General features: G+C 52.5%; 3 protein-coding genes across 5 annotated transcripts; 2 read left to right on the top strand and 1 right to left on the bottom strand.

The window, feature by feature from the left end:
• The first annotated feature begins 6093 nt into the window (after positions 1–6093).
• Positions 6094–11720, top strand: Prr30 (proline rich 30). Of its 2 annotated transcripts, none has more exons than XM_037198088.1 (3): positions 6094–6315; positions 9378–9428; positions 9891–11720. In XM_037198088.1, exon 3 carries the CDS (start codon positions 10271–10273, stop codon positions 11471–11473), a length of 1203 nt encoding a protein of 400 aa, XP_037053983.1. In that variant the 5' UTR covers positions 6094–6315; positions 9378–9428; positions 9891–10270; the 3' UTR covers positions 11474–11720. The 2 variants fall into 2 exon arrangements, with proteins under 2 accessions (XP_037053983.1, XP_028731496.1); XM_028875663.2 differs by lacking the exon at positions 6094–6315 and adding an exon at positions 8929–9293.
• Positions 11721–12862: 1142 nt separating this feature from the next.
• On the top strand, positions 12863–16966 carry Preb (prolactin regulatory element binding). 2 transcript variants are annotated; one of them, XM_028874614.2, is made up of 9 exons: positions 12863–13210; positions 13753–13942; positions 14407–14627; positions 14803–14883; positions 15010–15134; positions 15327–15500; positions 15655–15727; positions 15894–16053; positions 16271–16966. In XM_028874614.2, exons 1-9 carry the CDS (start codon positions 13076–13078, stop codon positions 16363–16365), a joined length of 1254 nt encoding a protein of 417 aa, XP_028730447.1. In that variant the 5' UTR covers positions 12863–13075; the 3' UTR covers positions 16366–16966. The 2 variants fall into 2 exon arrangements, with proteins under 2 accessions (XP_028730447.1, XP_037053982.1); XM_037198087.1 differs by lacking the exon at positions 12863–13210 and adding an exon at positions 13335–13615.
• On the bottom strand, positions 16921–22332 carry Abhd1 (abhydrolase domain containing 1). The gene is made up of 9 exons (XM_028874628.2): positions 22122–22332; positions 19178–19338; positions 18697–18879; positions 18510–18555; positions 18229–18341; positions 17937–18110; positions 17560–17608; positions 17318–17483; positions 16921–17194 (listed from the first exon to the last, which is right to left on the bottom strand). Exons 1-9 carry the CDS (start codon positions 22257–22259, stop codon positions 16986–16988), a joined length of 1239 nt encoding a protein of 412 aa, XP_028730461.1. The 5' UTR covers positions 22260–22332; the 3' UTR covers positions 16921–16985.
• Between the last annotated feature and the right edge of the window lie 2374 nt (positions 22333–24706).

Below are 24706 nucleotides of genomic sequence, written 5' to 3'. Positions count from 1 at the left end.
ACTGACAATATATATCTCACAATGGCCTTTCTTCCTCCCACCAAAAATGTGTGACGAGACGCTGCTCTCTACTCCTCAGACAGGCTTCCCGATTCCAACTTGGAGCTTTCTCCCCAAGATTCCAGGGGAATGATGCCATCTTTAGGGTGCTGCCCTTCACTTAGGAGGACTTTAACCCTGCCCCACCACCAGCCCGTATACCTGTTTGATTGGCAGGACCACAACCTGGCTAGTATCCTAACAACGCTTTGATGTTCCTAGCTCAGGAGACGCCCTGCACTGCGCCTCTGCACTTTGTGTGGATATCTCATTTATTCTCCAGAGCAACCATAAAGCAAAGAGATCGCGTGTGTGTGTGTGTGTGCGCGCGTGCGCGCGCGCGTGCGTGCGTGCGTGTGTGTGTGTGTGTGTGTGTGTGTGTGTGTGTGGTATGTGTGTGTGGTGGTATATGTATGTGGTGTGTATGCGTGTGGTGTGTGTGGTGTGTGCATGTGGTGTGTGTGGTGTGTGCATGTGGTGTGTGTGGTGTGTTTACATGGTGTGTGTGGTGTGTAGTGTGTTTGTGTGGTGTGTGTGTGTATGTGTGTAGTGTGGTGTGTGTGTATATGTGGTGTGTGTGTGTGGTGTGTGTGATGTGTGCATGTGGTGTATGTGGTGTGTGTGGTGTGTGTGTGGTATGTGTATGTGGTGTGTGTGTGAGTATGTGTGGTGTGTATACATGGTGTGTGTGATGTGTATGTGGTTTCTTTGTAGTGTGTTTGTGTGTGGTGTGTGTGTGTGGTGTGTGTACCTGTGTGCATGTAAAATTATTTCATTAAAATATAATTAGACCATTTTCCCACATGCATGTTCAGATAGTCTCTCGCTGGGACCAGGGCTTGCTGATTAGGCTGGGCCAGCTGGCCAGGGAACCTCCAGAAAGTCTTCTGGAGACCACACTTGTTTCAGGTGGGGTGAACTGTGGTGTGGGGAGATGACATAACTTGGCCGTTGTATTTGTTTCACTTTGTTTGTGATGATGGAACTCTGTATAGTCGTGGATGGCCAGAAACTCGGTCCATAGCCCAGGCTGGCTTTTGAACACACAGCAGTCCTCCTGCCTCAGTCTCCCAAGTGCAATGTCAAATCTAGGCAGTAGTGAGGCTAGAGATGTCCAAGGGGTGAAGGGAAAGTTCTTAGCTTTCTGTACAATCTTCTCTCTCAGAAAGGCCTTCTTCCAGAGGCCTCCATTCAGAGCCCTTGAGAAGAGTCAGAGTTGAGACTAGATTTACAGAGAGGCCACAACAGCCCTGAGCACACAGGAATCCTTTCTCTCTGTGGGAATTCACCCATCAGGGAAGGAGAGAGGTCTCACCCCATCTTTGCCAATCCTGGTAGGATGCACTGACTTTAAGGACACAGTGTAGGAAGGAAAAAGTATTAAAGCTGTACTATAGCTGCATGGAAAGAGACTCTGTACCTAAGTATGTTCTCAAAGTCAGGTGGCCTGGATTCCTCCAAAAGGCTCCTCTTCTGTCAGTGCTCAGTCCTTGGGGGGTGCAAAATCACAGTCATGTGAACTTGCAGCCTCTCAGACTTCTAACTCAGGGACACACCCTCAGTGGAGGAGCTAGTGTTATAGGCTGAGGAAACGTGCAATGTGACAGTGTTTGCTTCGAGTGCATGAGGCCTTGAGTATGATTCATAGTACACACACACACACACACACACACACACACACACACACAGAGAGAGAGAGAGAGAGAGGGGGGGGAGAGAACAGGCAGACAGACAGAAAGAGAGACAGAGAGAGGTCACTTGAGAGGCTAAGACAGGATCACCTCAAGTTTGGGGCCAGGGTGGGCTATAGAGTGTGATGCTCTGTTTAAAGAAAGGAAGGAAGAGCCGGGCGTTGGTGGCGCACGCCTTTAATCCCAGCACTCGGGAGGCAGAGCCAGGCGGATCTCTGTGAGTTCGAGGCCAGCCTGGGCTACCAAGTGAGCTCCAGGAAAGGCGCAAAGCTACACAGAGAAACCCTGTCTCGAAAAACCAAAAAAAAAAAAAAAAAAAAAAGAAAGGAAGGAAGGAAGGAAGGAAGGAAGGAAGGAAGAAAAGGAGGGAGGAGGAAGAAAGGAAGGCAGGCAGACAGACAGAAAGAGCAAGCAGCAGATTGCCTCAATTTTGAGGCCAGCCTGGGCTACACAGTGTGTTTAAGGACAGCCTAGGAGTCTTCCCCACAAAGAAGGAGGAAGAGGAGAGGAAGAAGAGGAAGAAGAAGAGAAGAAGGAGGAGGAGGCAGAGGAGGAGGAGGAAGAAGAAGAAGAGGAAAAGAGAAGAAGAGGAGGAGGAAGAAGAAGAAACAAAGAGCAAGGAAGGACAGAGAGACAAAGCGAAGAATACAGTATCTTCAAAGACACAGTGAATCAGAGAAACCGATGGACAGTTGTTGGTTCCCACGCCGGCAGGTGCAGGGGTCACTTCTAGCATCCCAATATCTCATACAAATGTTCCTGCGGGCAGCAGAGAAGGCACCAGGGCTCTGGGAGAGCTGGACTTGAAGGGCTTTGCATGCTGTCTATCCTCTGAGGGTGCAGCTCAGGTCATGCTGCTCTTGGTCCTCTGCTGGGCTGGCACTCTCTGGAGGTGCTCTTGGAGGACGTTCTCGGTGAGAACTTTGTCTCAGCCCCGCTCTCCAGAAGATTCTGGAGCAGGGCAGATTCTGCCATATTGCTCCCAGGAGGCGTCATAGAGGACACAAGCGGCAGATGGGCAAGAACATGGGATGAGACACAACTCCCCACGCCTCAAACATGCTTCTTACTTCAGGTTGGTACTGGTCCAGCTCATGAGCGTTTGGGCTTTATGGCTTCTGCCGTCACTTTTTGTTTTAGTTTTTGTTTGTTTGTTTTGTTTTTTTAAGACAGGGTTTCTCTGTGTAGCTTTGGAACTTGTCCTGAAACTCACTCTGTAGACCAGGCTGGCCTCGAACTCACAGAGATCTGCCTGCCTCTGCCTCCCGAGTGCTGGGATCAAAGGCGTGCGCCACCACCGCTCAGCTCTGCTGTCGCTTCTAGTGAGTGACGGAAGGTTTTCTTCTAGGTTCTGCCTCAGCCTTGCATGGCTAGCCCCCATGAGAGTAAACTGAACAATAAGAGGCTGTTGCACTGACCTCCTGTGAGTGTGAAGACAAAATGATGCCAGATACCTTGTCCTCTGTGCTGGTACAATAATCTCTTTGACAGTCCATTTATCATCGATGGGTTGTGGTTTTTGCTGGGATGGCCAAGTGCACATTTCTAATCCCGAAATGTGAAAGTTCAGATGCCGCCACCACTATGGGTTGAATTTGTCCCCCAAAGTTTATGAACCTTCATATCCAGCACAGTAGTATGGCATGGTAGGACTTGTGAGTGGTGATCAGGTCATGGGGTTCTGCCCTTGCACATGTATGAATGTCAAGGCTGGGGACACAGCCTAAAACACACGAAGCCCTGAATTGATCTCCAGCACCTCATAAACAGGGAGCTGTGGTGTATTTCTGTAACCTCTGATGTCAGGATGTGTCAACTGGAAGATCGAAAGTTCAAGGCCATGGACAGCTACCTAAGGAGTTCAAGACCAGCATGGTCTGCATGAGACCCTGCTACCACCACCACCAAAGGCTTGAAGATGATTTCTCTTTGAGAAGTCCACACATGTTCTTGGCTGCGTCTTTCTCCTGAGTGGGTCTCTTTCTCTTAACCTTCATTCTTAAGGCCTAGGCCAAGAAGGTCTTCTAATAAACTTCAACTCTTTCACGAAAATTAAAAAAGTAAATAAATAAATGGATCGATGCCATTACCACTGGAGTTTTATTCATTTATGAAGGTTTATTTTATTTTAGTTATGTGTCTGTGTGTAAATATATCCTGTAAGTGCAGGTACTGGTGAAGGTCAATGGTCCCCTGGTATTAGAGCAGGTTGTTGAGTTGCCCAAAGTGGGTGCTAGGAACTGAACTCAGGTCCTCTGCAGGAGCAGTGTGCTGGCTAGTTTGAAGTCAACTTGACATGAGCCATAGTCATCTGGGAGGAGGGAACCTCAGTTGAGAAAATGCCTCCATAAGATCAGCTGTAGGCAAGCCTGTGGGACACTTTCTTAATTAGTGATTGATGGGGGAGGGCCCAGCCCACTGTGGGTGGGGCCATCCCTGGGCTGGTGGGCCTGGGTTCTATAAGAAAAAAGGCTGAGTGAGTCATGAGAACATTCCTCCATGGCCTCTGCATCCTGCCTCCAGGTTCCTACCCTGATTTTTTTCAATGATGAAAGTGGTGTGGAAATGTAAGGTAAATAAAGCCTCCCCGAGTTGCTTTTGGTCATGGTTTCTCCACAGCGATAGTGACCCTGACTAAGACAAGTGGCAAGTCCTCTTAATCACTGAGCCTTCTCTCCAGAGCCCCACGTGAATGTTTTCATGAAAACCTTGTCTTGTGTGCACTCACGTGCTCTCTCTCCCCAATCCCCCACATGTACCCTGTGCCCCCCCCCACTTTTCACTATGAAATGGGACAATAAAAAAAGCCCTGGCCAGGCATGGTGTCCCACGCCTTTAAGTCCAGCACTCAGGAGGAAGAGACAGGCGGATCTCTGTGAGTTCGAGGCCAGCCTGGTCTCCAGAGTGAGTTTCAGGACAGTCAGGGCTACACAGAGAAACCCTGTCTTGAAAAACAACACAACACAAAACAAAACATTAAGATAGGCTATTCTTTCCTCTGCTACAGTGGACTGTACACTTGAGTTGGTTTTTTCAATGTGTCTTCTCAAAGCAGTTTCAGAATCAAGTGGTTTCTGGCTAAGAAACAAACACAAAAGTTCATCAAAGGATTCTGATGGCAACTGGTAAGAAAATAAGGAATCTCTACGAGAGTTGACATTGGAGGATAGCCAGGCTGGGTCTGTAAGGGTTCACACTTCATGGGACCATGGTTTATGTCGATTCTCAGCCAACAAGCAATCCTCCCAGGTAGAGCTGAAAGCTTTCACCTCGGGAGATTTGGGCATGTCTGCTGAAGAACCTGAGGTGGTGTTTATCTGCCCTCCAAGAGTAAGTTGATTGGACTCAGGCACAAACACGTAGGGACTCTGTGAGGGGAAGAGGTGGAAAGTGATGGCCAGCTCCTGAAAGCTGCCCTTTGACCTCACGCACGTGAGCGCCTCACTCTCCCCCTCACACACACACGAAAACAAGAAATAAAAGGGAAGAAAAGGCGGCGGCCGGGTCAAACTCTTGGCCAACGACAACTAGCTTATTCATCCATCCTCTCAACAACTATCTGCGGGTTTCAGAGTAGAATGTTTGAAAGCAATAGAACATGATGTTCTTAAGCCTGGAGTCGGAGGAATTTGGGTGGGAAGAAGAGTAAGTGGCAGATAACATCTACGACAGGAAACGGCCAGCAAACTAAAACAACACATTGCAACCTAGATGCCAAATGCTTAGAGGACTTCCTTTCACTTGCTCAACATTTTTTTTAATTAATTAATTAATTTTTTTTTTTTTTTTTTTTTTTTTTTTTTTTTTTGAGACTGTTTCTCTGTGTCACCGCCCTGGCTGTCCTGGAAATCACTTTGTAAATCAGACTGTCCACGAACTCACAGAGATCCACCTGCTGTTGCCGCCCAAGGGCTGGGATCACCTGCCGTGCTCGACAAGATTTTACAAACAGTAGTTAACACAAAATAAGAGATGCGGGGTCGGCGTGAACCGGAGTTTCCCTAGTCATTCTTCACTCTCACGGTGAGAATTTCCGTTTCTTCCGATGTTTCTGAAACTAAGCGGGTGTCCAACAATTCAGTGAAATTCTAGCACCCTGCACCTGGATATGTTCACACTGGCTCCCATAGCTCAAAGGGACTGACCCCAAAGGATTGTCAGATTATAATGTTGAGTCCTGGGCCACCCGTACTTCTAAATAACTGGCTGTGAATCAGACGTTCCCATGCTGCCCCGTCAGTCTAATAAATCAACAGAGCAGCTCACAGAACTCAGGCTTGCTTATTCTTAGACTTTCTCTTTTGTCATAAAGGATAGAATGGAACCCAGGAATAGCCAAAGAGAAGAGACGTGGAGGGCAAGGTAAGGTGGAGGGTGAAGGGTGAGGAATGTGAAGCTTCCTTGATGCCCTCTCTGGGCACACACCATCCATCTAGTATCTCCATGAGACCGCCAACCCAGTAGTTCATTGAACCCTGTTGTTTAGTTTTTTTCTTTTTCTTTTTTAATGAAAAATCATCATACAGGCAGTGATTACACTATTGGCCATTGGTGACTTAATTCAGTTCCTCTCTCCTCCCTCAAGGTCAGTAAATAGGGCTAAAATTTGCATCCTTCTAACTACCTGGTTGGTTCTTCTGAATATAAGCTCCCATCGTTATGGTGACTATGGGTCCACCAACTGACATCACGTTAGCATAAATTCATGTACGGTTGACTGGGGCTCGTTATGAATATCGGAAGACAACAAATATTGTAATACAAACAATATTCAAATGATGGCCCTCATATCCCTAGAACATGAATGCTTTCAAAAAGACTCAAATAGTAGAGTAACCAAATTGCCCGGTTTATCTGGGATTTTGTGCTGAAAGTCAACGCTTGCCAGTCCTGGTGGCGAGACCTCAGCCTCTATATTCCTTCCTTCCTAAAACACATCCTTTTATAAGTGCCCTTCTCCCATTGTGTACATGTGTGTCTGGGAGAGAAGCACAGAGGAGAGGGTGCATTTGCCCTTGTGCGCATGCGGAGGTCAGAGGTCAGTGTCAAGTGTTTGCATCTATTGCAGTCCAACCTATTTATGGAGTTTCATACTAAATCTGTAGTTCATTCACCATTTCAGCAAGGGTGGCTGGCCAGCAAGCCTCCAGGATTCACTTGTCTTTGCTCCCCAGTGCTGGGGCCGTGGAGACGTGAGCCTCCATGACCAGCTTTTATGTGGGTGCTGGGGAATCCCAACTCAGGTCTTCCTGCTTGTACAACAAGCATTTTACCATCTCCCCAGCCTCCCCTTCCCCAACTTTACATAAGCCATGCCTCTTACTCATTCTTAATTTTATTATGGTGCATTATTTAGGGGTGAAAATGCTTCAGGGCACCAAAAAGAAAAAAAGAGAGACAATAATAGATATTGGGGCCAGCAAGATGGCTCAGCAGGTAGACACATTTGCTGTGACGCTCGATGCCTCAGGTTTGATTCCCAGGACCTACATGGTGGAAGGAGGGAGTCAATTTGTCCTTTGACTTCCACGTGTGTGCTGTGTCCTGTGAGTGCCCATGCACAGGGGCTGGAGAGATGGCTCAGCAGTTAGGCACACCGGCTGCTCTTCCAGACGACCCGGGTTCAATTCCCAGCACCCACCTAGAGGCTCACAACCATCTGTACATCCAGTCACAAGGGCTCCAATGCCTCTTCTAGCCTCTGAGGGCACCAGGCATGCAAACGGTGCACAGACATGCATGCAAGCAAAACACTCATACACATAAAAATTTAAAAATAAAAACAGGGGCTGGAGAGATGGCTCAGCAGTTAAGAGCACTGGCTGCTCTTCCAGAGGTCCAGCAACCACATGGTGGCTCATAAAAAATAAAAATAAATTCAATAACAGAAACCAATTAAACAATGGGTCAAAGATTTGAATATGAACCACTTATAGGCACAGGAAAAGATTATGTAAAATTGGCTGGGGAGTTAGCTCAATTGATAAGGTGTTTGCTTTGCAAGCATGGGACCCTGAGTTGGGTCCCCCAGAACTCAGCAGGGTGGGGTGGCAAAGACAGGCAGGCAGATCACTTGAATTCATTGGCTAGGTTGCCTAGATGAAGGGAATGAACCGACAAACCCCAGGCTCAGTGAGAGCTCCTGTCTCAAAAACTAAAGTGGAAAAGTAACTAGACAGACACTTGAGAGCAATCTCTAGCTTCCACATGCATACACACATGTGTACATTAACTCACACACATGTACATACACACACATGAACACACACATACAGTGTTCAGAAAACAGCTAGGCTGGAGAGATGACTCTGTGGTTAAGAGCACTGGCTGCTCTTCCAGAGGACCTGGGTTCAACTCCCAGCGCCCACATGGCAGCTCACAACTGTCTGTAACTCCAGTTCCAGGGGATTTGGCATCCTCACACAGACATATGTGCTGACAAACCCCAATGCACATAAAACAAGTAAATAAACAATTTAATAAAACAATAAGAAAACAGCTAGGGGCTGAAATGATGTGCAGCAGTTCAGAGCACCGGCTGCTCTTGCGGAGGACCTGGAGTTCAGTTCCCAGCACCCCTGTCAGGCAGCTCCCAACGGTCTAAAACTCTAGCTCTAGGGGATCCAACACCCTCTTCGGGCCTTCACAAGCACAAGAACACATATGACACACTTACACGGACAGAAACACATACATCTAAATAAACGAAATCCTTAAAAACAGCTATTAAAACATACAATAATATTCCAAGGATGAAAGAGTATGGAAGACAGCTTTCCTTAGAAAGCAAGCCAAGGAGGAAGCTGGAAGGCTCAGGTCCCCCCCCCCCCCCCCCGAGTGATCATGAGCATTAGAGGCGGAGCTAGGTTCATGGGTGTGCATCCGAGCTAGGTTCATGGGTGTGCATCCGACAGTTCTGTCTACTTGATAATTCTACCAAAACAGCCGGGATGTGGTGGCGCACGCCTTTAATCCCAGCTCTCGGGAGGCAGAGACAGGTGGATCTCTGTGAGTTGGAGGCCAGCCTGGTCTACAGACCTAGTTCTAGGACAGCCAGGGCTACAAAAAGAAACCCTGTCTCAAAAAACAAATGCAAGAGAGAGATAGAGAGGAGAAGGGGGAGAGGAGAGGGGGGGAGAGGGAGGGAGGAGAGATCCAGAGCATTGGGGGAGGGGGAGGACAGAATCTATGATGTCATTATCTGACCTCTGTGACATAGGCTTTTGATGCCAGAGAGCGCTGCTTCCAGGGAGTGAGTCCCTCAGCTCCCACTGGGGGCGGCAACGCCGCCCCTTAGGCAAAGCTTCCGTCTCTTGGAGCCTTTTACCAGCTGGACCCTACTGTTGCTGCCCCTGGGTCTGATAATCACCTCAGCCAAGGCCAGGCTGAGCAAGAGGGACACCACTCTGAAGGGTGACAAGAGGCCAGGGGAGCCAGTATGCCAGGAAATCAGGATGCTTACAAAGTCTGTGTGTCGGGGTTAGGAGGACAAAACCCTGTTCCACAGAAGAGCTCTGGTTGAAAAAAAAAGGACGGAGGGTACCACTCAGACTGGAATTCTGGGTCAGAGTCTGTTTAAGGGGTCAGAGGCTGGAGGCAGAGGGGGGGGGTAGACGGGCTGTTTTGTGACTCTGCTTTCTCTCCCAGGTCCCCTATTTGAAGAAGTGTCTTTGGAAACAGCGGAAGGAATCCACGTTGGTAAAAGTCACTGCCCAGTGTTCTCCATTCCTTCCCCGTCTTGGTCCCTACGCCCTAAGCCGCCTTTTTTGACGCTATCCTATGCTCTATCCTTCCAATCTCCTCCGTTTCTTTACCTTCTCTAGAACATCTTGCCAGATTTTTCTGACCTCAAAGGTGACAGACACACAGCTAGTGTCTTTGTTGTTATTTTGAGACAGACTCACTTAACCCAGGCTGGCCTTGATCTCCTTGTGTCCCTGCTGGGATTAAAGGCTTGTGCCAGCATGCCACCTCTATGTGGTGTTGGGGATCAACCCCAGGACTTTATGCATGCTAGGCAAGCGCTCTACCAGCTGAACTACATCCAGAGATCTCACATCTAGGGTCTTGATGCGTTCACACTGGCACTGTGCACCTGAAGCCGAGTCCAGAAGTGGACCAACCCTTCCCCCGTCTTGACCTCTGTCTTTTTCTCTGCAGGTCCTACAGACAGTGTCTTCCTCCGGATTCTACCCACACAGTTGCAGCTGTCCCTTGGCTCCCAAGGGACAACTCTCATTCCCCATTTCCCTGCGTCCCTAGCGAATGGCTAAGAAAAATTGAAGAGCCAAGCTCTTAGAGGCAGGCTCTGGACGGAGCACGTCACGCGGAGCACTGTCAGAGTCCAGTGAAGAGCTTCGTGCTCCCTTGGCCTGCTGCTGACGCCCCGCAGCAAGACTAGGCGGCAGCGCCGCCACAGAAGGCAGTCTTGATCACCAGCCACAACTGGCCTCAGAGACCCCCCCCCCCACTGACTCTGTTTGGTCTCTAATCACTGGTCTTGTTGCCCCACCCACTTTTTTCCCCCTGGATTCGAGGCAATGTTGCCTCAAAACAAGGACCACCAGGTGCTGTTACAGAACGCAGTGCCCCCAGGGTGTCCCCCCCAGGTCCTCTCACAGTTTGTGGACTCCCACCCATCCAACTTAGCATCTCTCTCTCCCCATCTGACCCTCCCTCCTTCCCATCTACCTTTGCCCTCTCCCTCACAGGCCTATTTCCCCCTCTCGTTGCCCCAGTCCCGCTCTCCGGGGCCTCACTCATACTCTTCCGACTCCAATTCTGACTTTGTCCCTCTTCCCTACTCTTCCTCTCTCCCAAGTCCCCCCACTTTCTTTGGCCAAAACTACCCTTGTCGCCCCTCTCCACACACAGCCTCTCCCCGCAACTACGGGCTGTGCCTCTCTCCTCCCCTTAGCAGCTCCTCCTCTCTTTCCCAGCTACAAAATTCCTCTCCTGGCTCTTGCCAGTCTCCCCCCCACCTCCAGGACCTTCACAATTCCACGGCCACCTCCCCCAGCCCCAGCTCACCATCTCGAGGGATTCCCAGTAACAAACAAACATGGCAGTGGCCTCAGTCCGGAAACACCAGGTCCCCTGGGGCGGCAGAGGGGTGCACGGCAAGCAAGTTGGACCCTGCAGAATTCAAGGACCCCGAGGCCCTCGCCCGAGCGCTAGTGCTCCGTGTGGGGCACCGCAGAATTGCCCGAGACCTGCAGCTACTGTTCCTGCAGCGCCTCTGGCTAGGCACAACCGGCCAGGCTCCGGTCGTGGAGTACCCCATTTGTCTAGCGTGCCTCCAGCCCCGCACCCCGTCTTGCCCCACCCCCAAGCACAAGACTGGGCCGAGGCTGCTTGCCTTCCCTCAACTGCTGCCCTGTGCCGAGGGCCAGGAATCTGGGCCTCTCCGCTTAGGCATTGGCTTCGGCCTCCGCTTGCCTCGGGGCCAGGCCAAGGCCTTGCATCTGCTACCAGAAAAAAAGCGGCAGGAAGCAAGGCGTCCAGGAGAGGTCCTCCGGAGCCAAACGCCTGCAACCCAGGCACCAGCAGCTCAAGTCACAGGCACACTCTCCCGGGACGAGAGCCTCAGGTCTGCAGGCCTCCAATCAACAAAATCCAACCAGTGTTTCAGGTCTCCACCTCAGGCACCAAGACGGGTCACTGTCTCCCCAAAGCCCTGGTCGTGTCCTGTCCCAAGGAGGTCTGTGTCTCCAGAATCTATTCTCCAAAAGTTGCCATCTTAATTCCAGAGCAACGGAGACCCTCTGGAACACCCCCTTCAAACCCCACCCTCTCTACCAGGACTTCTCAGACCTTGGGAAGTCACAGAAACACCTTGAAGGGCTGGCTGGCCGGAGGCCAGGTGTGTTCTCCGGCCTTGAACCCTGGGAACCCCTTGTGGAGCCTGCTCTCCCCTGGTTGAAGAGGACCAGAGGCATCCAAGGCCCTCATTCAGCCTTCAGTGTAGCCAATAAAGCCTAAGCCTGAGAATCTTGTTTGTGGCCTACTGTGCTCACAGGATGGGATCAATGGCTAAAGGATAAGGCCAGTCCCCAGCAAGGCTGGACAAGGACACCAAGTGCCATATACCCCGGTTCCTGAGGTGCTTAGGGACCTCTGCAAGGCCCTTCTCCGGTTTAATTCAAGTCTGTGGACAGATCATTGGAATCAAAGATCAGGCCACTGGGCCCATTCCTCAGGGGATGATAGCCTGGGTTGACACGCAGCAGCCCACTTTTAAAGACATTGCTAGTAACTCGTTCACAGGGGAACACAGGAATCCATGGACAGACCAGAAGGCTCCCTCAGAAGGATGAGGTGCGGGGGTGGGGTGTGGGGGGGAACTGGAGAGATGGCTGAGTGGTTAAGAGCACTAGCTGCCCTTCCGGCGGATGCAGGTTCAATTACCAGCACCCACATAGCAGCTCACAACTGTAACGCCCTCTTCTGGCTTCAGTGGGCACCTGCAAGAAGCACGCGCGGGGATGGGGGTGGCGGGGGCGCGCGCGCGCGCGCACACACACACACACACACACACACACACACACACACACACACACACCACACGCATGCATGCACAAGAGAGACAGAGATAGAGTAAAATAAAGCAACTTTAAGGAGTAGGAGTGAGGTACCAGGCACAGAACACAGAAGACACCTGCCGAGAAGCAACCGCCACCCAGAAGCGGGTGTCAAGCCTCGAGAAAGAGCCCTGCGGAGGGTGCTATCAAAGCGGGGGGGGGGGACTTCTTCATCTTAGGATATTAGGAAGCGGTGGATCTGATCTAAAGCCAGCTTTGTTTTGGAGTCCCTGCCTTCGTTGTGCCCTGGGAGAAACCACTTCCTCTCCGGAGTAACACCTAAACGGTTCCGGCTTCCACGAGTCCGTGCCTCCCTCCCGCAGTGGGGACCGTCCCAATTCGAGAACCTTTTCATTCAAGGTTTACCGATCTTCAGCAATCCCTTCCAGCCCCACGCCCCACGCCCCACACAAAGATGGCAGACCCGCCGTCACTCGGGGCTCGGAACCGGATCCGATGCCAGGGTTCCGTGGCAGCACGTCCCGCTCGCTCTAGTGCTGACGCGGATTGGCGTCCCGCGCCTGCGCGGAGAGGGGCCCCAGGAGCGCGGCGCCTGCGCACTGCGCGTCTGCGAGCCACAGTCAAGACAGTTGTGCGAGCGCAGAGCGGAGAGACCTGCGGTGGTTTGAGTGGTGGCAAGAACGCCGGACTGAGCGGGGGTCCATCAGCCTTCCCGGCGACGGCGGCACCGGGCTCGGCAGCAGTGGAAGGCGGGGCGCGGCATGTCGCGGGTTCCGCGGGACCGGCAGTGAACGCGCGTGCGGGATGGGCCGGCGCCGGGGTGTGGAGCTCTACCGGGCCCCGTTCCCGTTGTACGCGCTCCGGGTGGACCCCAAGACCGGGCTGCTCATCGCTGCGGGCGGAGGAGGCGCCGCCAAGACCGGCATAAAGAATGGCGTGGTGAGAACGCAGGGCCCCGGGGAACAGGTCATGCTGTGGCCGGGGGCGATTCCGGGGTGGCTGGGGAGTGGTGGGGGGTGCAGGGGTAGACTGTACCTGCTTTGGGCCCTGCCCATTTCTAGTGGGAAAACCCCGCGTAGACGCCTGGGTGCCGGTTTCAACCTGAGAAAGAGTGGGTGAGGCGTCCCAAAACAAACTGGAAGCTGTGCGGGTCTGTGAAGGCAGGGCTGCCCACCACGCAGGACCACGGGAGCTGAAGCTGGTCTAGGGCTCTTATTCTGCCCTTTTCCGGGAAGGCACATTGTCTTCCCTGCCTTCAAGCAGCTCGAGCCTGGACTCCTTTCTTTCTGTAAACTGGACCTAGTAATCTAAGCCCTGCTTGCTGTACGAATTGGGGAAGCTCCGGTAAGAACACAAAGCTCTCGCAACAACAACAAACCCCGTGAGCTAGAGGTGCGGGAAGCCAAGGAATACGACTAAGACCGGGACTCGATGTGACTTCCGGGCTCGCCTGAACTTTGCTCATCTTGGTTTCCTTTCAGCACTTTCTGCAGCTAGAGCAAATCAATGGGTGCCTGAGCGCCTCCTTGCTGCACTCTCATGACACGGAGACACGGGCCACTATGAACCTGGCACTGGCCGGTGACATCCTTGCTGCTGGACAGGATGACCGATGTCAGCTTCTGCGTTTCCAGGTCCATCAACAGAAGAGCACTAAAGCCGAGAAGTCAGGTGAGGAGCTTTGGGGAAAAAAATCACTCTGATCTTGATCTCTAAAGAAGAGAGATTGGATGTGGGGTTGTGGTAGCACCCCACGCTCTCTGTGCTCTCAGTAGAGAAGGACCGGGACTAGTTAATGCAGAAACCTGGATTCAGCTAGGTTGTGGTGGTTCAGTCTCAGTGCTTAAGAGTGATATTTAGTAAAAGGATATTTAAGGCTAACCTAGGGTACATAGCAAATCCCTGTCCTAAAAACAAACAACCAACCCCGGGGGCAGGGCAGAGCACAGCGCACCTTTAATCCTAGCACTGGGGAGGCAGAGGCAGGTGAGTCTCTGTGAGTTTGAGGCCAGCCTGGGCTACAAAGCGAGTTCCAGGACAGCCAGGACTGTTACACAGAGAAACCCTGTCTCAAAAAACAAACAAACAAAAAACCAAAGAAGCCAGGAAAATCCCGGCCAATGTTCACGTTGCAGGTTCCAAGGAGCAGGGACCTCGACAGAGGAAGGGGGCCGCTCCAGCGGAGAAGAAGCCAGCAGCGGAAGCTCACCGTGAGGGGGTTGAACTCAAAGTAAAGAATTTGGAGGCAGTCCAGACAGACTTCAGCACTGAACCGCTGCAGAAGGTTGTACGCTTCAACCACGACAACACCCTGCTCGCCACAGGAGGGACTGACGGCCACGTCCGTGTCTGGAAGGTATGGTTTTAGGGGCTCAAGGGAGGTGAATGTCAGCTGCAGTCACAACACCAGAATTGTGAGACTTCGAATGTGCATTCTGGGAAGCTTGTGAGTGGCCATTAGGATGAGAGAGATGGGGATCATAGTGTTCTTGCTATGTCCCGTCTGAACCGTGATACTGGCTTGGCTGCAGGTACCTAGCCTGGAGAAAGTTCTGGATTTCAAAGCACATGAAGGGGAGATTGGAGATTTGGCGTTGGGTCCTGATGGCAAGGTAAGGAGGTGGGGGTGTGGGATGCGAGTGCAGAAAAGGAGGTGGGGTGGGGGGGCCTCTTACGCTGCTTGCCTAGGAAAGTAGATGTCCTAACTGTCCGTCTTTGGAATCTTTACCCCTGCCCAGCTGGTCACTGTGGGCTGGGACCTGAAGGCCTCCGTGTGGCAGAAAGGTCAGTTAGTGACGCAGCTGCATTGGCAAGAGAATGGACCCACCTCTTCCAGCACACCCTACCGCTACCAGGCCTGCAGGTGTGAAAACCACAGGGGGCGGCCAAAGGAGGCACAGGGCAGCCGTTGTCGTGGGGAAGTGGGCGGAGACCTGAGCGGGCTGGGGATGGCTGTAGCCCCATGGGAGGTGGTCTCAGGTGTGAGCAGGGTACAAGAACGCACAGACCCGAGGGGCTGGCGGGAACTGAAGAGCCTTCTCTGCCCGGCCTCCAGATTTGGGCAGGTTCCAGATCAGCCTGGCGGGCTGCGGCTCTTCACAGTGCAGATCCCCCACAAGCGCCTGCGCCAGCCTCCTCCCTGCTACCTCACAGCCTGGGACAGCTCCTCCTACTTGCCGCTTCGGACCCGGTCCTGTGGCCATGAAGTCATCTCCTGCCTCAGTGTCAGGTGTGAGTCGCTGCCGCTTAGCCGGGAAGGAGGGTGGGTGCTCGAGGGAGCTCGGGAGCGAGCCCCTGCCTTAGTCTCCTGAGGGACCCGCTGTTGGGTGAGGGGGTTTCTGCACCAGCTTCCAGAACAATGAATACTTTGTTGTGTGTTACAGTGAATCGGGTACCTTCCTAGGCCTAGGCACGGTCACCGGCTCTGTCGCCATCTACATAGCTTTCTCTCTCCAGGTAATGGGTAAGAGGTCGGCACCACCTCACCGGAGGGCTGCAGGCTTGCTCTGCCCTGAGTGTACAGGAGGGAGTCTGGCCCAGTCCCTAGGGGAGGGCTGTGGAACATGTGTCCCCAAAGGGAGCCTCCAACCGGGCTTCCCTCACCTCTTCTCTCCTCCTCCAGCGCCTCTATTACGTGAAGGAGGCCCATGGCATTGTGGTGACCGATGTGGCCTTTCTGCCTGAGAAGGGCTGTGGTCCAGAGCTGCTTGGGTCCCATGAGACTGCTCTTTTCTCTGTGGCCGTGGACAGTCGTTGTCAACTGCACCTGCTGCCCTCACGGCGTGAGTCACTGTTGGGCTGTGTGTGTCGGGGTGTGTGTGTGGGGGGGGGGGCGGGTACCGCTTCATCTTTAGTATAGCAGACATTAACCCCCGGAAGACGGACCGTTTGTGGCCGCCCGGCCGCCCCTGCTTGAATGGCAGGGGTTAAGGGCTCTGGTCTTGAAGCGGCTCTGAGGCCGCTCTGCCGACTCAACTTCTTCCCTTGTCCCACCCTCAGGGAGCGTTCCTGTATGGCTCCTGCTCCTGATGTGTGTCGGCCTTATTATTGTGACCATCCTGCTGCTCCAGAGTGCCTTTCCAGGTTTCCTTTAGCCTCGCGGAGCGGTGGGAATCAGGCTTGGACACTGCCGCCTCCCGGAGCAGAATCACCGAGGTCCGCAGCTGAGGCCGCCTCGGACGAGACTGATGGGGACTGCCTGTCCCTCGGCTAAAGCTTGCCCGGGGCCCCGCATCACTCTGGGTCTTGGGAACTCTGCACTCGTCACCTGTGGATCCATTTAGGACAGTGCGGTCCGAAGCCCGGGGCACACTACCTGCCTCGTTCCCTCTGCCTCCCAGGGCTCCAGAGTTGAGCTCTTCCTGCTCTAGAAATATGTGAAGATGCCCAGGAGCCTGGAGGCGTTGCGCTCCTTCTTACAGAAACCGTCTCTCCTCCTCCCCTTAAAGCCATTACATGAGGTCCTGGGCTTTGGCTGAGACAGTCTGGGCTGGCCCTCGCTGTTAGGGCAGGAAGGGGCAAAGGAAGACTCAGGTAGCAGTGGTCTGTGGGCTCAGGTGGGTAGCACCAAGCCAGCCAGGCCACACCCACAGTAAGCTCCTGGATGCTCTACCCCAGCCTGAGGTGAAGGGAAAGGGACCCTCAGCTCATTAGGCAGGAAGAGTCGATATTTAATAAACAAAGATTGAACCGAGACCCCCACACAGCTCTCTTGTCAGCTCTTTCCCTCTTCAGGAGCGAGCCCCCCCTGGCCAGGCAGCTCCACCAAGTGCTGGAAGACGGCTCGGGCATACTGGTGTAGAACACGGTTCATGTAGCAGTGTCGTCGGGGTAGCAGCCCTTCCAGGAAGCCAATGTGGCCGCCCCGGGCTGTGATGAGCAGAGCAACACAAGGAGATTTCTGAGCGGCCTGCAGAGGGAGGGCTGGGGCGGGGGGGAGTCAGAGAGGTCAGGAAGCTGCCCTGTAATGAGAACCTGGGCTCATACCTCACTTACAACCCACATCTGCGGTTCACTAGCCTTGGGGTCATAGTGGAAGCCACTCACCATGTGCTGGGGAGAAGGGGTCGTCTGCTGCATTGAGGCAAAGGACGGGGGTGTGGATGGCGTCTACCTTGGTTCTTGGGCTTGAGGCTTGGTAATAGGCCGCGCTGTCTTTATACCCAAAAGCCACAGCTGTGTAGCGCTCATCCAGCTGGCGGATTGTGCGAGCCTGTGGGGGGGAGGCACGTGATAGGAGAAGAGGGGAGACCAACAGACACTAGGCAAGGGGGATGATAGAGAAATACCTTTATCGCAAAGTCTACATCCAACACCTTTTCAATCGTCTTTCTGTTCCTGGAAGAGAAAACATAGGGGTTTGTCTGGACTCCCTAACTCCGAGCTCACAGCGTCTGTCTTCTTCGTACCTCATCAAGAAAGCCCCATGTGGCCGGGCAGTGGTGGCTCACGCCTTTAATCCCAGCACTCGGGAGGCAGAGGCAGGCAGATCTCTGTGAGTTCGAGGCTAGCCTGGGCTACCAAGTGAATTCCAGGAAAGGCGCAAAGCTACACAAGAGAAACCCTGTCTCGAAAAAACAAAACAAAAAAAAAAAAGAAAGAAAAGAAACCCCCATGTGGATCTGACCCAAGCGCTAGCAGAGCCTGGCACATCTGCTTGTCCTACCTGGCCACGAGGCGACAGAGGCCGGCAGTGAGGGGCTGGTTGAAGAGCAGTGAGTTGAGCGGTGTCTCCAAAGAGTCAACGGTCTCAAAGGAATCCCAGCACGCAGACATGGTCAGCCCAGCCGCCAACCCTCCCGCCTTCCCAGTCCGTGCCAGGTAGTTCAGCACCAGTATCCTGTGAAAGTGGACGCAAAGGCCATGGGGCAGTGTTGGCATGAGTGAATCGGGGCAGAAGAGAAGGAAAGGAGAAGAGGAACAGCTGGGTCTTTGGAATAAACCCAGGCGACTATTACCCTCCAAACGAGATGCCCACAGCCAGCAGTGGGGCTTGGGAGTAGCGGCGCTTTATGTGCTTCACGACCGTTTCTAGATCTTCAGTGTTGCTGGCACAGTACGCCCTGTGAGTCTGAGGGCAAACCGGGTCATTGGCCAGGGAGGGAGGCCCTTGAGAAGGGAATCGAGGAAGGGCTCAGGGGGGAGTGTGGAAGGGGAGGGGCGGAGGTAAGTGGGTAGAGCCCCAGGGGCGCGCTCCAGGGAGCAGGTGCAGGGCCACCACAGGAAGGAGGGGACTCACCAGCAGTTCTTCCCCTCGGCAGCCACGGTTATTAAACACAACAGCCCTGGGGCAACAGAGGTACGTGAGCCAGACCCTCCCAAGAAGGCCCTCCCCTTTGGTGGTCTTCAGAAAGGCCCCCGCCGGAGAGTACTGTACCAGGGTCAGACCCGCTTTTCCCTTCCCAAGTTCTGCACCCCGTCCTTACCGATAACCGTCTTTCAAAGCTTGGTCAACTAGGTGTAAGATGTATGACTCCTGGCTACTGCCGCTGATGCCTGGAAGCAGCAGTACTATAGGCTGGGTCGTGGGGTCCCGGGCGGGACTGGTCTTAGGCTGCTCAGCCCAGTCGAGAAGGAATTGGCCTCCATCTGGGGTCTGGAGGACTTCGCTGGGGTTTAAGAGAGATGAGTGTGCAAAAATACTATCAGGAATTGGACTTCAAAGGTCTACCCTCCGGCTCACCCACAAGCTCTGCAGCTCGTCATGGGTATGCTTTGAAGGCATGCTTTATGTAAAACAGTAAGGCTGACCATAGAGAATGGATGCATTAGCTATTAAGCTTGTGTAGGTGCCAAGTAGCGAGTCTTTCCATATGCCCAATCTCACATGCTCAGATCAACACACTTGAGGGCAAAGATGGCCTTCGTTAAAAGAAACTGGCAGCCTCGTGTTCTGAGCGTCCTTACCTCTGGTAATGGACATCAGGATGAGACTGCAGGAGGACTCGAAAGATAGTTTGTAGCCGTCCCTCAAAACACCACAGTGTGGGGTAGAAAGTCTCCGCAGTGACTGGACAGTGTTGCTCCAGGAAGGCCAGAAACTGGGACCCAGCCACCAGACGAGGCTTCTGTAACCACACAACACAATTGGCCTCTTTGTCTCATCCCAGGCACTGGAGGGTGAGGGATCTCTTCCCCAGAGCCCAGCCTTAAGGACACTGCTTTGCCACAGTGAAGGGTCCAGAATAACTCGGACTGGAATGGCCAGGTCCCCTTAAATAATACATACAGTCATGTAGTGCCCCAGAGCACCCCAGTCCTAAAGTGTGCCTCCAGAACTGACTCTGAAAAGGGAACTCCTGCAGCTGACTGGGTACTGACTCCCTCACTCAGCCTGTCCCCTCAAATCTGTGGGAGAACAGATAATATCAACTGCTCAGTTGACCCCCTACAGTAAGGGCTGTGGTCCTCTGGGCGGTTAGTTTGGGTCTTTTTTTTTTTTTTTTTTTGCTTTTTCCGAGACAGGGTTTCTCTGTGTAGCTTTGCGCCTTTCCTGGGACTCACTTGGTAGTCCAGGCTGGTCTCGAACTCACAGAGATCCACCTGGCTCTGCCTCCCGAGTGCTGGGATTAAAGGCGTGCGCCACCACTGCCCGGCTATGATTTGATTTGATTTTAATTATGTGCCTTTGTTTGTGGGTATGTGTACACAGGTGCAGATCTTGCCTGGGGGTTCTAGAAGAGGGTGTCAGATCCTCTGGAGCTGGAGTTACAGGCAGTTGAGAGTGCCACAGCGTGGATGCTGGGAAACAAACTGTGATCCGTAGGGGAAGTACATGCTCTTCAGGGCCGAGACATCTCCAGCCCAGGGTGGCCTTGAACTCACCCTGATCCTCCTGCCTCTGTGCTGGGCTTGTGTCACCAGGCTCTGCTGGCTGGGATTCTTGACCGGGCAAGGAAATGTCAGTACCATTCAATCTGACCCTCACATTGCAGTCGATCCAAATGCATCTCCCTGAAGCTTGCTCTGGTCAGTCTGGCTCTTCCTGTGCCCCACTGTTTTTTAGCACCCCAATGTCTACATAGTTCTGCCCTAATGTGAGTGTGCTCAGTGCTGAAGGGCTGCTTTTCCAAGGGCACCTCATATTCTCAGTTCTTAGGCTGTGCTGTACAGGAGGAAGCATCCTGATGTGAACAAATATTTCCTTTCTTCGTGCCAACTAGGGGAAAGGGGACAGAGATGGGATAATAGGAATAAAGGAGGTCAGTGGGCATGAAGCCCTGACTCTCTGCCTCTGCCTGGTTCTGCATAAACACGGAGTAAATGAGAGGGCCTGGCCTCACAGACTTAAGAAGAGTATGCCGAACGAAATCAGAGGACTCTAACGTTAAAGACAGAAATTGAAGGGCTGGGGTATAGTTAGCTCAGTGGTGGGTGCTACATTCAATCTCCAGCATTGGGAGAGTACATTTTTTTAATCATAAATGGCATTTCTAAGTAATTTAATCAGATCTTGTTTTATCTACAGTCCTGCTACTCAAAAGGGGCTAGGCAAATGACACAGTAAAGAGGCCCAGTGCATCCTGTGACTTGGACCCTGGTCCTGAACCCTGGAATAACAATGAAATCACCGCTATAATGCAGACTAATCCCAACCTTTTTAGATAAGACAGAAGTAAAGAAATGATAACTCTCATAGGTTAATTGGTCTGCCCGAAGATGGAGCAAACCAGGGCAAAGTGGAACTGATAGCTATGATAGCAACAAAGTAACTTGTAGGTAAAATGGTCGAATGCTAATTGCATTCTAGGTGTCATGCTAAGAAGCATTTTATGTGATTTTAAAACATTTTTATTTTTTACTATTTATATTTTAGATTTATTGTTATTTACTATGTGTGAGTGTTTGCCTATGTGAATGTGTGTGAACCACCTATATGCCTGGTGCCCCTGGAGCCCAGAGAGGGTTACAGACAGTTGGGAACTGGGAGTGCCATGTAGGTGCCAGGAACTGAGCCTGGGTGCCCTCAACCACTGAAATACCTCTTTACTCCCGATTTCCATTACTTTGATTTCCCAGTGGCCACAACGGTTCTCTGTGCTCTGAGACAGGTCCCATGACCCCTGTATGGGCACAGGACCTTGCTGTGTTGCCGGGTGCCCAGGATGGCTCAAAACTCTTGGGCTCAAGTGATCTTCTTGTCTCGGCCTTCCCATTAGCCAGGACTGAGCGTTTAACTCCCATAGATCTTTTTAAAGAAGCTGAATCAATAGGTTTCTTGTTAGACTCATTTACCTAAATAGATTTTAATGAGATTAAAAAACGTTACCTTTCCTGGGATATGTAGATTATGTATCTTATCTACATTTCAGTTGAGAAAATATCCAAATTGGTAAAAAAAAAAAAAAACAACCTGTTAAGACTTCCCCAGCACGGTATACACAAAGAGTCTAGCACTTCAAAAAGGGCTGAGTGTGTAGGGGTAGAATTATCCATCTGTCCTAGGCTTGGCAGGAACCTCAGTCAGTCCTCAAGGAGGCCCCGCTAAATTGATGGACTGATGCCATAACCACACAGGCATCCGTTCCATTCTTCTGTGCAGCTAGCGGACGCAACCTGCATATTTTAGCTAGTCCACCTAAAAATGGAAAGCAGAAAGCGCAGATCTCTGCGCCCCTCAGGACGAGGGGCGCACCCTGCCTGTGCCTCAAAGACCCAGCTGGCAGGGGAAGCTTCCGAGAATCTGAAGAGGCAGAACCCGCTCTCCAGGAGGTCATAATAGCAAAATTCACTTGGCGCGGAGAGAACCAACTACCCTCTCAGAAAGGGCTGGAGCCCGGGCCGAAGACGAACCCCCATACACTCTAGAACCAACCCCAAGCACGCCGGCCAGAGCTCAACCCGCACCCACCTGGGGCACACATGCCCAGTAGTAGCCCAAGTAGAGAGCAACGCCAAGAGCCAGGAGCAGAGAGAAGGTGTCTGACCAGGCGCCGTGCTGCGGGCTCAGGGAGGAACTCAGCATCCTGGTTATGTGGGGGTATTCCATTTCCCGAGCTCCCGGCTGGCTCGAGCCCCTGAACTTTGACTCTTCCGCTTGCGGTTTGTCGTGGCCCCGCCTCTTGCACGCCATTGGCAGGCCTCTGCGGGTCCCCTCCCCCGCCCTCGGCCCCGCCCACCGCCAGTTCCCAGGCGAACCTCACCAACCCGAGCGGCTCTGACCCCGTCGCCCACGCCCCTCCGCTCCTCCCGCTTCTCCTTGGGGGTGAAAAGCACTGCAGCCCCAGGGCGAGCAGCGCCCCCGCATCTGCCATCTTGGTGCGTGCTGTCCCTGGATGGCCAAGGCTGAGTCAGGCAGGCGGCCTGGGAAGGTTCCGCAGCCCCTCCTGTGAGAATATTCCGCCCAGTCACAGTGCAGCCGTTCACCGTGACCCTCACACACTGGGCACAGGCACTGCCCAATAAATTGTTACACACTCAGGTTTCAGCCGCTCGGTGGCGATACTCTGCTCCCTCGGTTAAGTGTCTCTGCGTTGTCTCTTACAATCCCCGCCAACAGAAAGGGTGCAACAGATGATTTGCTCATCAACTCTGTTCCAGACACTGGATGTAAATGTCCCAGGGATCCTGACCCTGTTTTCACTGGGGTGTTTGAACAGGGACTGTGTTCCCACTCTGGACTGGAGTCATCCGCCAGTTGTACCACACTCCTGGTCTAGGGAACAGCCAAGGCATGGATGTATCAACGTATGTAATGCAAAAATCTCTCCATGAGATTTGAACGTTGAACTCTTACGGACAGGAAATGGTACTAGAAAAAGGAAGTACTCCCTGCTGCTGTGTGGGAGCCGATGAGAGAGAATATGATGGCCCAAACGTCAATGGAGAAAGGCAGAAAAATGAGTAGGAGTTTCCCAGGCAAGTGGGAGGCAAGAATGCTAGCTCGGGATAAGTGAAAATCTGGAGCCAGAAGGGATGTGTGGCTGAGCGTGTGGGTGATGAAGGACCAGGTGCTGAGCAGCTTCCTGAGGGCAGAGGGAACCCACCAAAGGGCTCAGGAAGAGAGCAGCCAGAGCGAGATGTTTTAGAAGAAACCCTTGGGGTACTTAGAGAAGGAGAGTAAAGACCGAAGTAAAGGGCCACTTGGGCGCTGTTAAGAGCACTCACAGCCAGGGAGAAGACTGAGCTTCAGGATAGACGGCAGGGTCGGCAGGACTCTTCAGTGTGGGGTCGGCAGGACTCTTCAGTACGGTGGAGATGAGGACAAGGAGGACTGGGGATGACTCTCAGGTTCCCCGACTGCACAGATACAGGCAAGTCTATCCCCGGGGTGGGGAGGCCAGAGGAGGGAGAGGCTAGAAGAGGAAGAGGGTGCATTCAGATTCAGACGTGTTGGGCTGGAATGCTGGTCCGTGTTCCATTTTCTTAGACTCTGAACCTCTCTATCTGCACCCATTAGTCAGAAGCTGGCAGCTCAGGTTATGTACCTCTCCCCTGAAACCCAGAGCCCGTCTCTCAAGCAACTAAGGGCAGCCTCTGCACCAGAGCCCTCCCCAGTGATTGAATCTGGTTCATCTAAGCCCAGCCCCTGCCTGTCTTTTACTCAGAAAAAGACCATGGATCATGCTTGCCCTTTGCTCCTGTCTGCCTTCCAAAGGACACTGGTGCTTCCCCCTTGGGACCGTGCATGGCTTGTCTGGCCTTTTGTCTCCAAGGTAACTGAACATCATTAAACTTTTCTTTTAAAAGCATTGACTCCTTCAGTGCCAGCACCCAACCACAAAACCCAGACACAGGCGCAGATCAGTAGGATGTTCAGTTCCTGAGGTCTGGGCCTTGTAGACTAGAGTTAGAGATCTTGGAGTCATTCCCATTTAGCTGGGATGGGGTGGCTTTTTGTCTTTTTTTATTTTGCTTTCGAGACAGGGTCCCACTGTGTATCCCTGACTGGCCCAGTAACTGCTATGTAGACCAGGCTGGCCTTGAGCTTGAAGTGATTCTCCTGTCTCTGCCTAAGTGCGGGGGTTACAAGTGTAAACCATCATGGTCGGCTCATCAGCATTTAGATGGTGAATTCATTGTTGAGTTGATTTTAAAAAGTACTGCATACTGGATGTTCTGGACTCAAGAATCAAGATGTCATGGGGGTGGGTTCCTTGGGGGTCTGTGTGTGCGTCTCTCATCATTTCTGAGGGTTGGTTGGTAATCTTCAGTGTCCACAGGCACTCTGGTCTCTGTGTCTATCGTCACATGGTGATCCCACAACAGAATACTGCAGACTGGACAGTTTTTAAAGATTTATTTTTTTATGTGTGTTTGTCCATGTGTGTTTGTGGGGGTGCGTGTGAGCACAGGTACCTGAGGATGTGAAAGGAGGGTATTAGATCCCCTGGAGCTGGAATCTCAGGGTGTTGTGAGCCACCAGACATGGGTGCTGGGAACCAAACATGGGTCCTCCTCTGCAAGAGCACACTGTGCCCTCTCCACCACTCAGCC

This window comes from Peromyscus leucopus, chromosome 22, assembly GCF_004664715.2.
Source record: "Peromyscus leucopus breed LL Stock chromosome 22, UCI_PerLeu_2.1, whole genome shotgun sequence".
Classification (NCBI taxonomy): domain Eukaryota; kingdom Metazoa; phylum Chordata; class Mammalia; order Rodentia; family Cricetidae; genus Peromyscus; species Peromyscus leucopus.
Note: the sequence above shows the minus strand (reverse complement) of the source record. Positions and strands in the feature narration are given on the sequence as shown.

What these genes read in the sequence shown, in the direction of transcription:
- Abhd1 (XM_028874628.2), bottom strand. Translation starts at nt 22,259, where the DNA reads ATGGAATACCCCCACATAACCAGGATGCTGAGTTCCTCCCTGAGCCCG. An exon ending in CTCTGTCGCCTCGTGGCCAG is followed by an intron (nt 17,609 to 17,936) that starts GTAGGACAAGCA and finishes TTTCTCTTCCAG; the next exon opens with GAACAGAAAGACGATTGAAA. An exon ending in CCCCTTCTCCCCAGCACATG is followed by an intron (nt 17,195 to 17,317) that starts GTGAGTGGCTTC and finishes CCCCCGCCCCAG; the next exon opens with CCCTCCCTCTGCAGGCCGCT.
- Preb (XM_028874614.2), top strand. Translation starts at nt 13,076, where the DNA reads ATGGGCCGGCGCCGGGGTGTGGAGCTCTACCGGGCCCCGTTCCCGTTG. An exon ending in CCGGCATAAAGAATGGCGTG is followed by an intron (nt 13,211 to 13,752) that starts GTGAGAACGCAG and finishes GTTTCCTTTCAG; the next exon opens with CACTTTCTGCAGCTAGAGCA. An exon ending in ACATAGCTTTCTCTCTCCAG is followed by an intron (nt 15,728 to 15,893) that starts GTAATGGGTAAG and finishes CTCCTCCTCCAG; the next exon opens with CGCCTCTATTACGTGAAGGA.
- Prr30 (XM_037198088.1), top strand. Translation starts at nt 10,271, where the DNA reads ATGTTGCCTCAAAACAAGGACCACCAGGTGCTGTTACAGAACGCAGTG.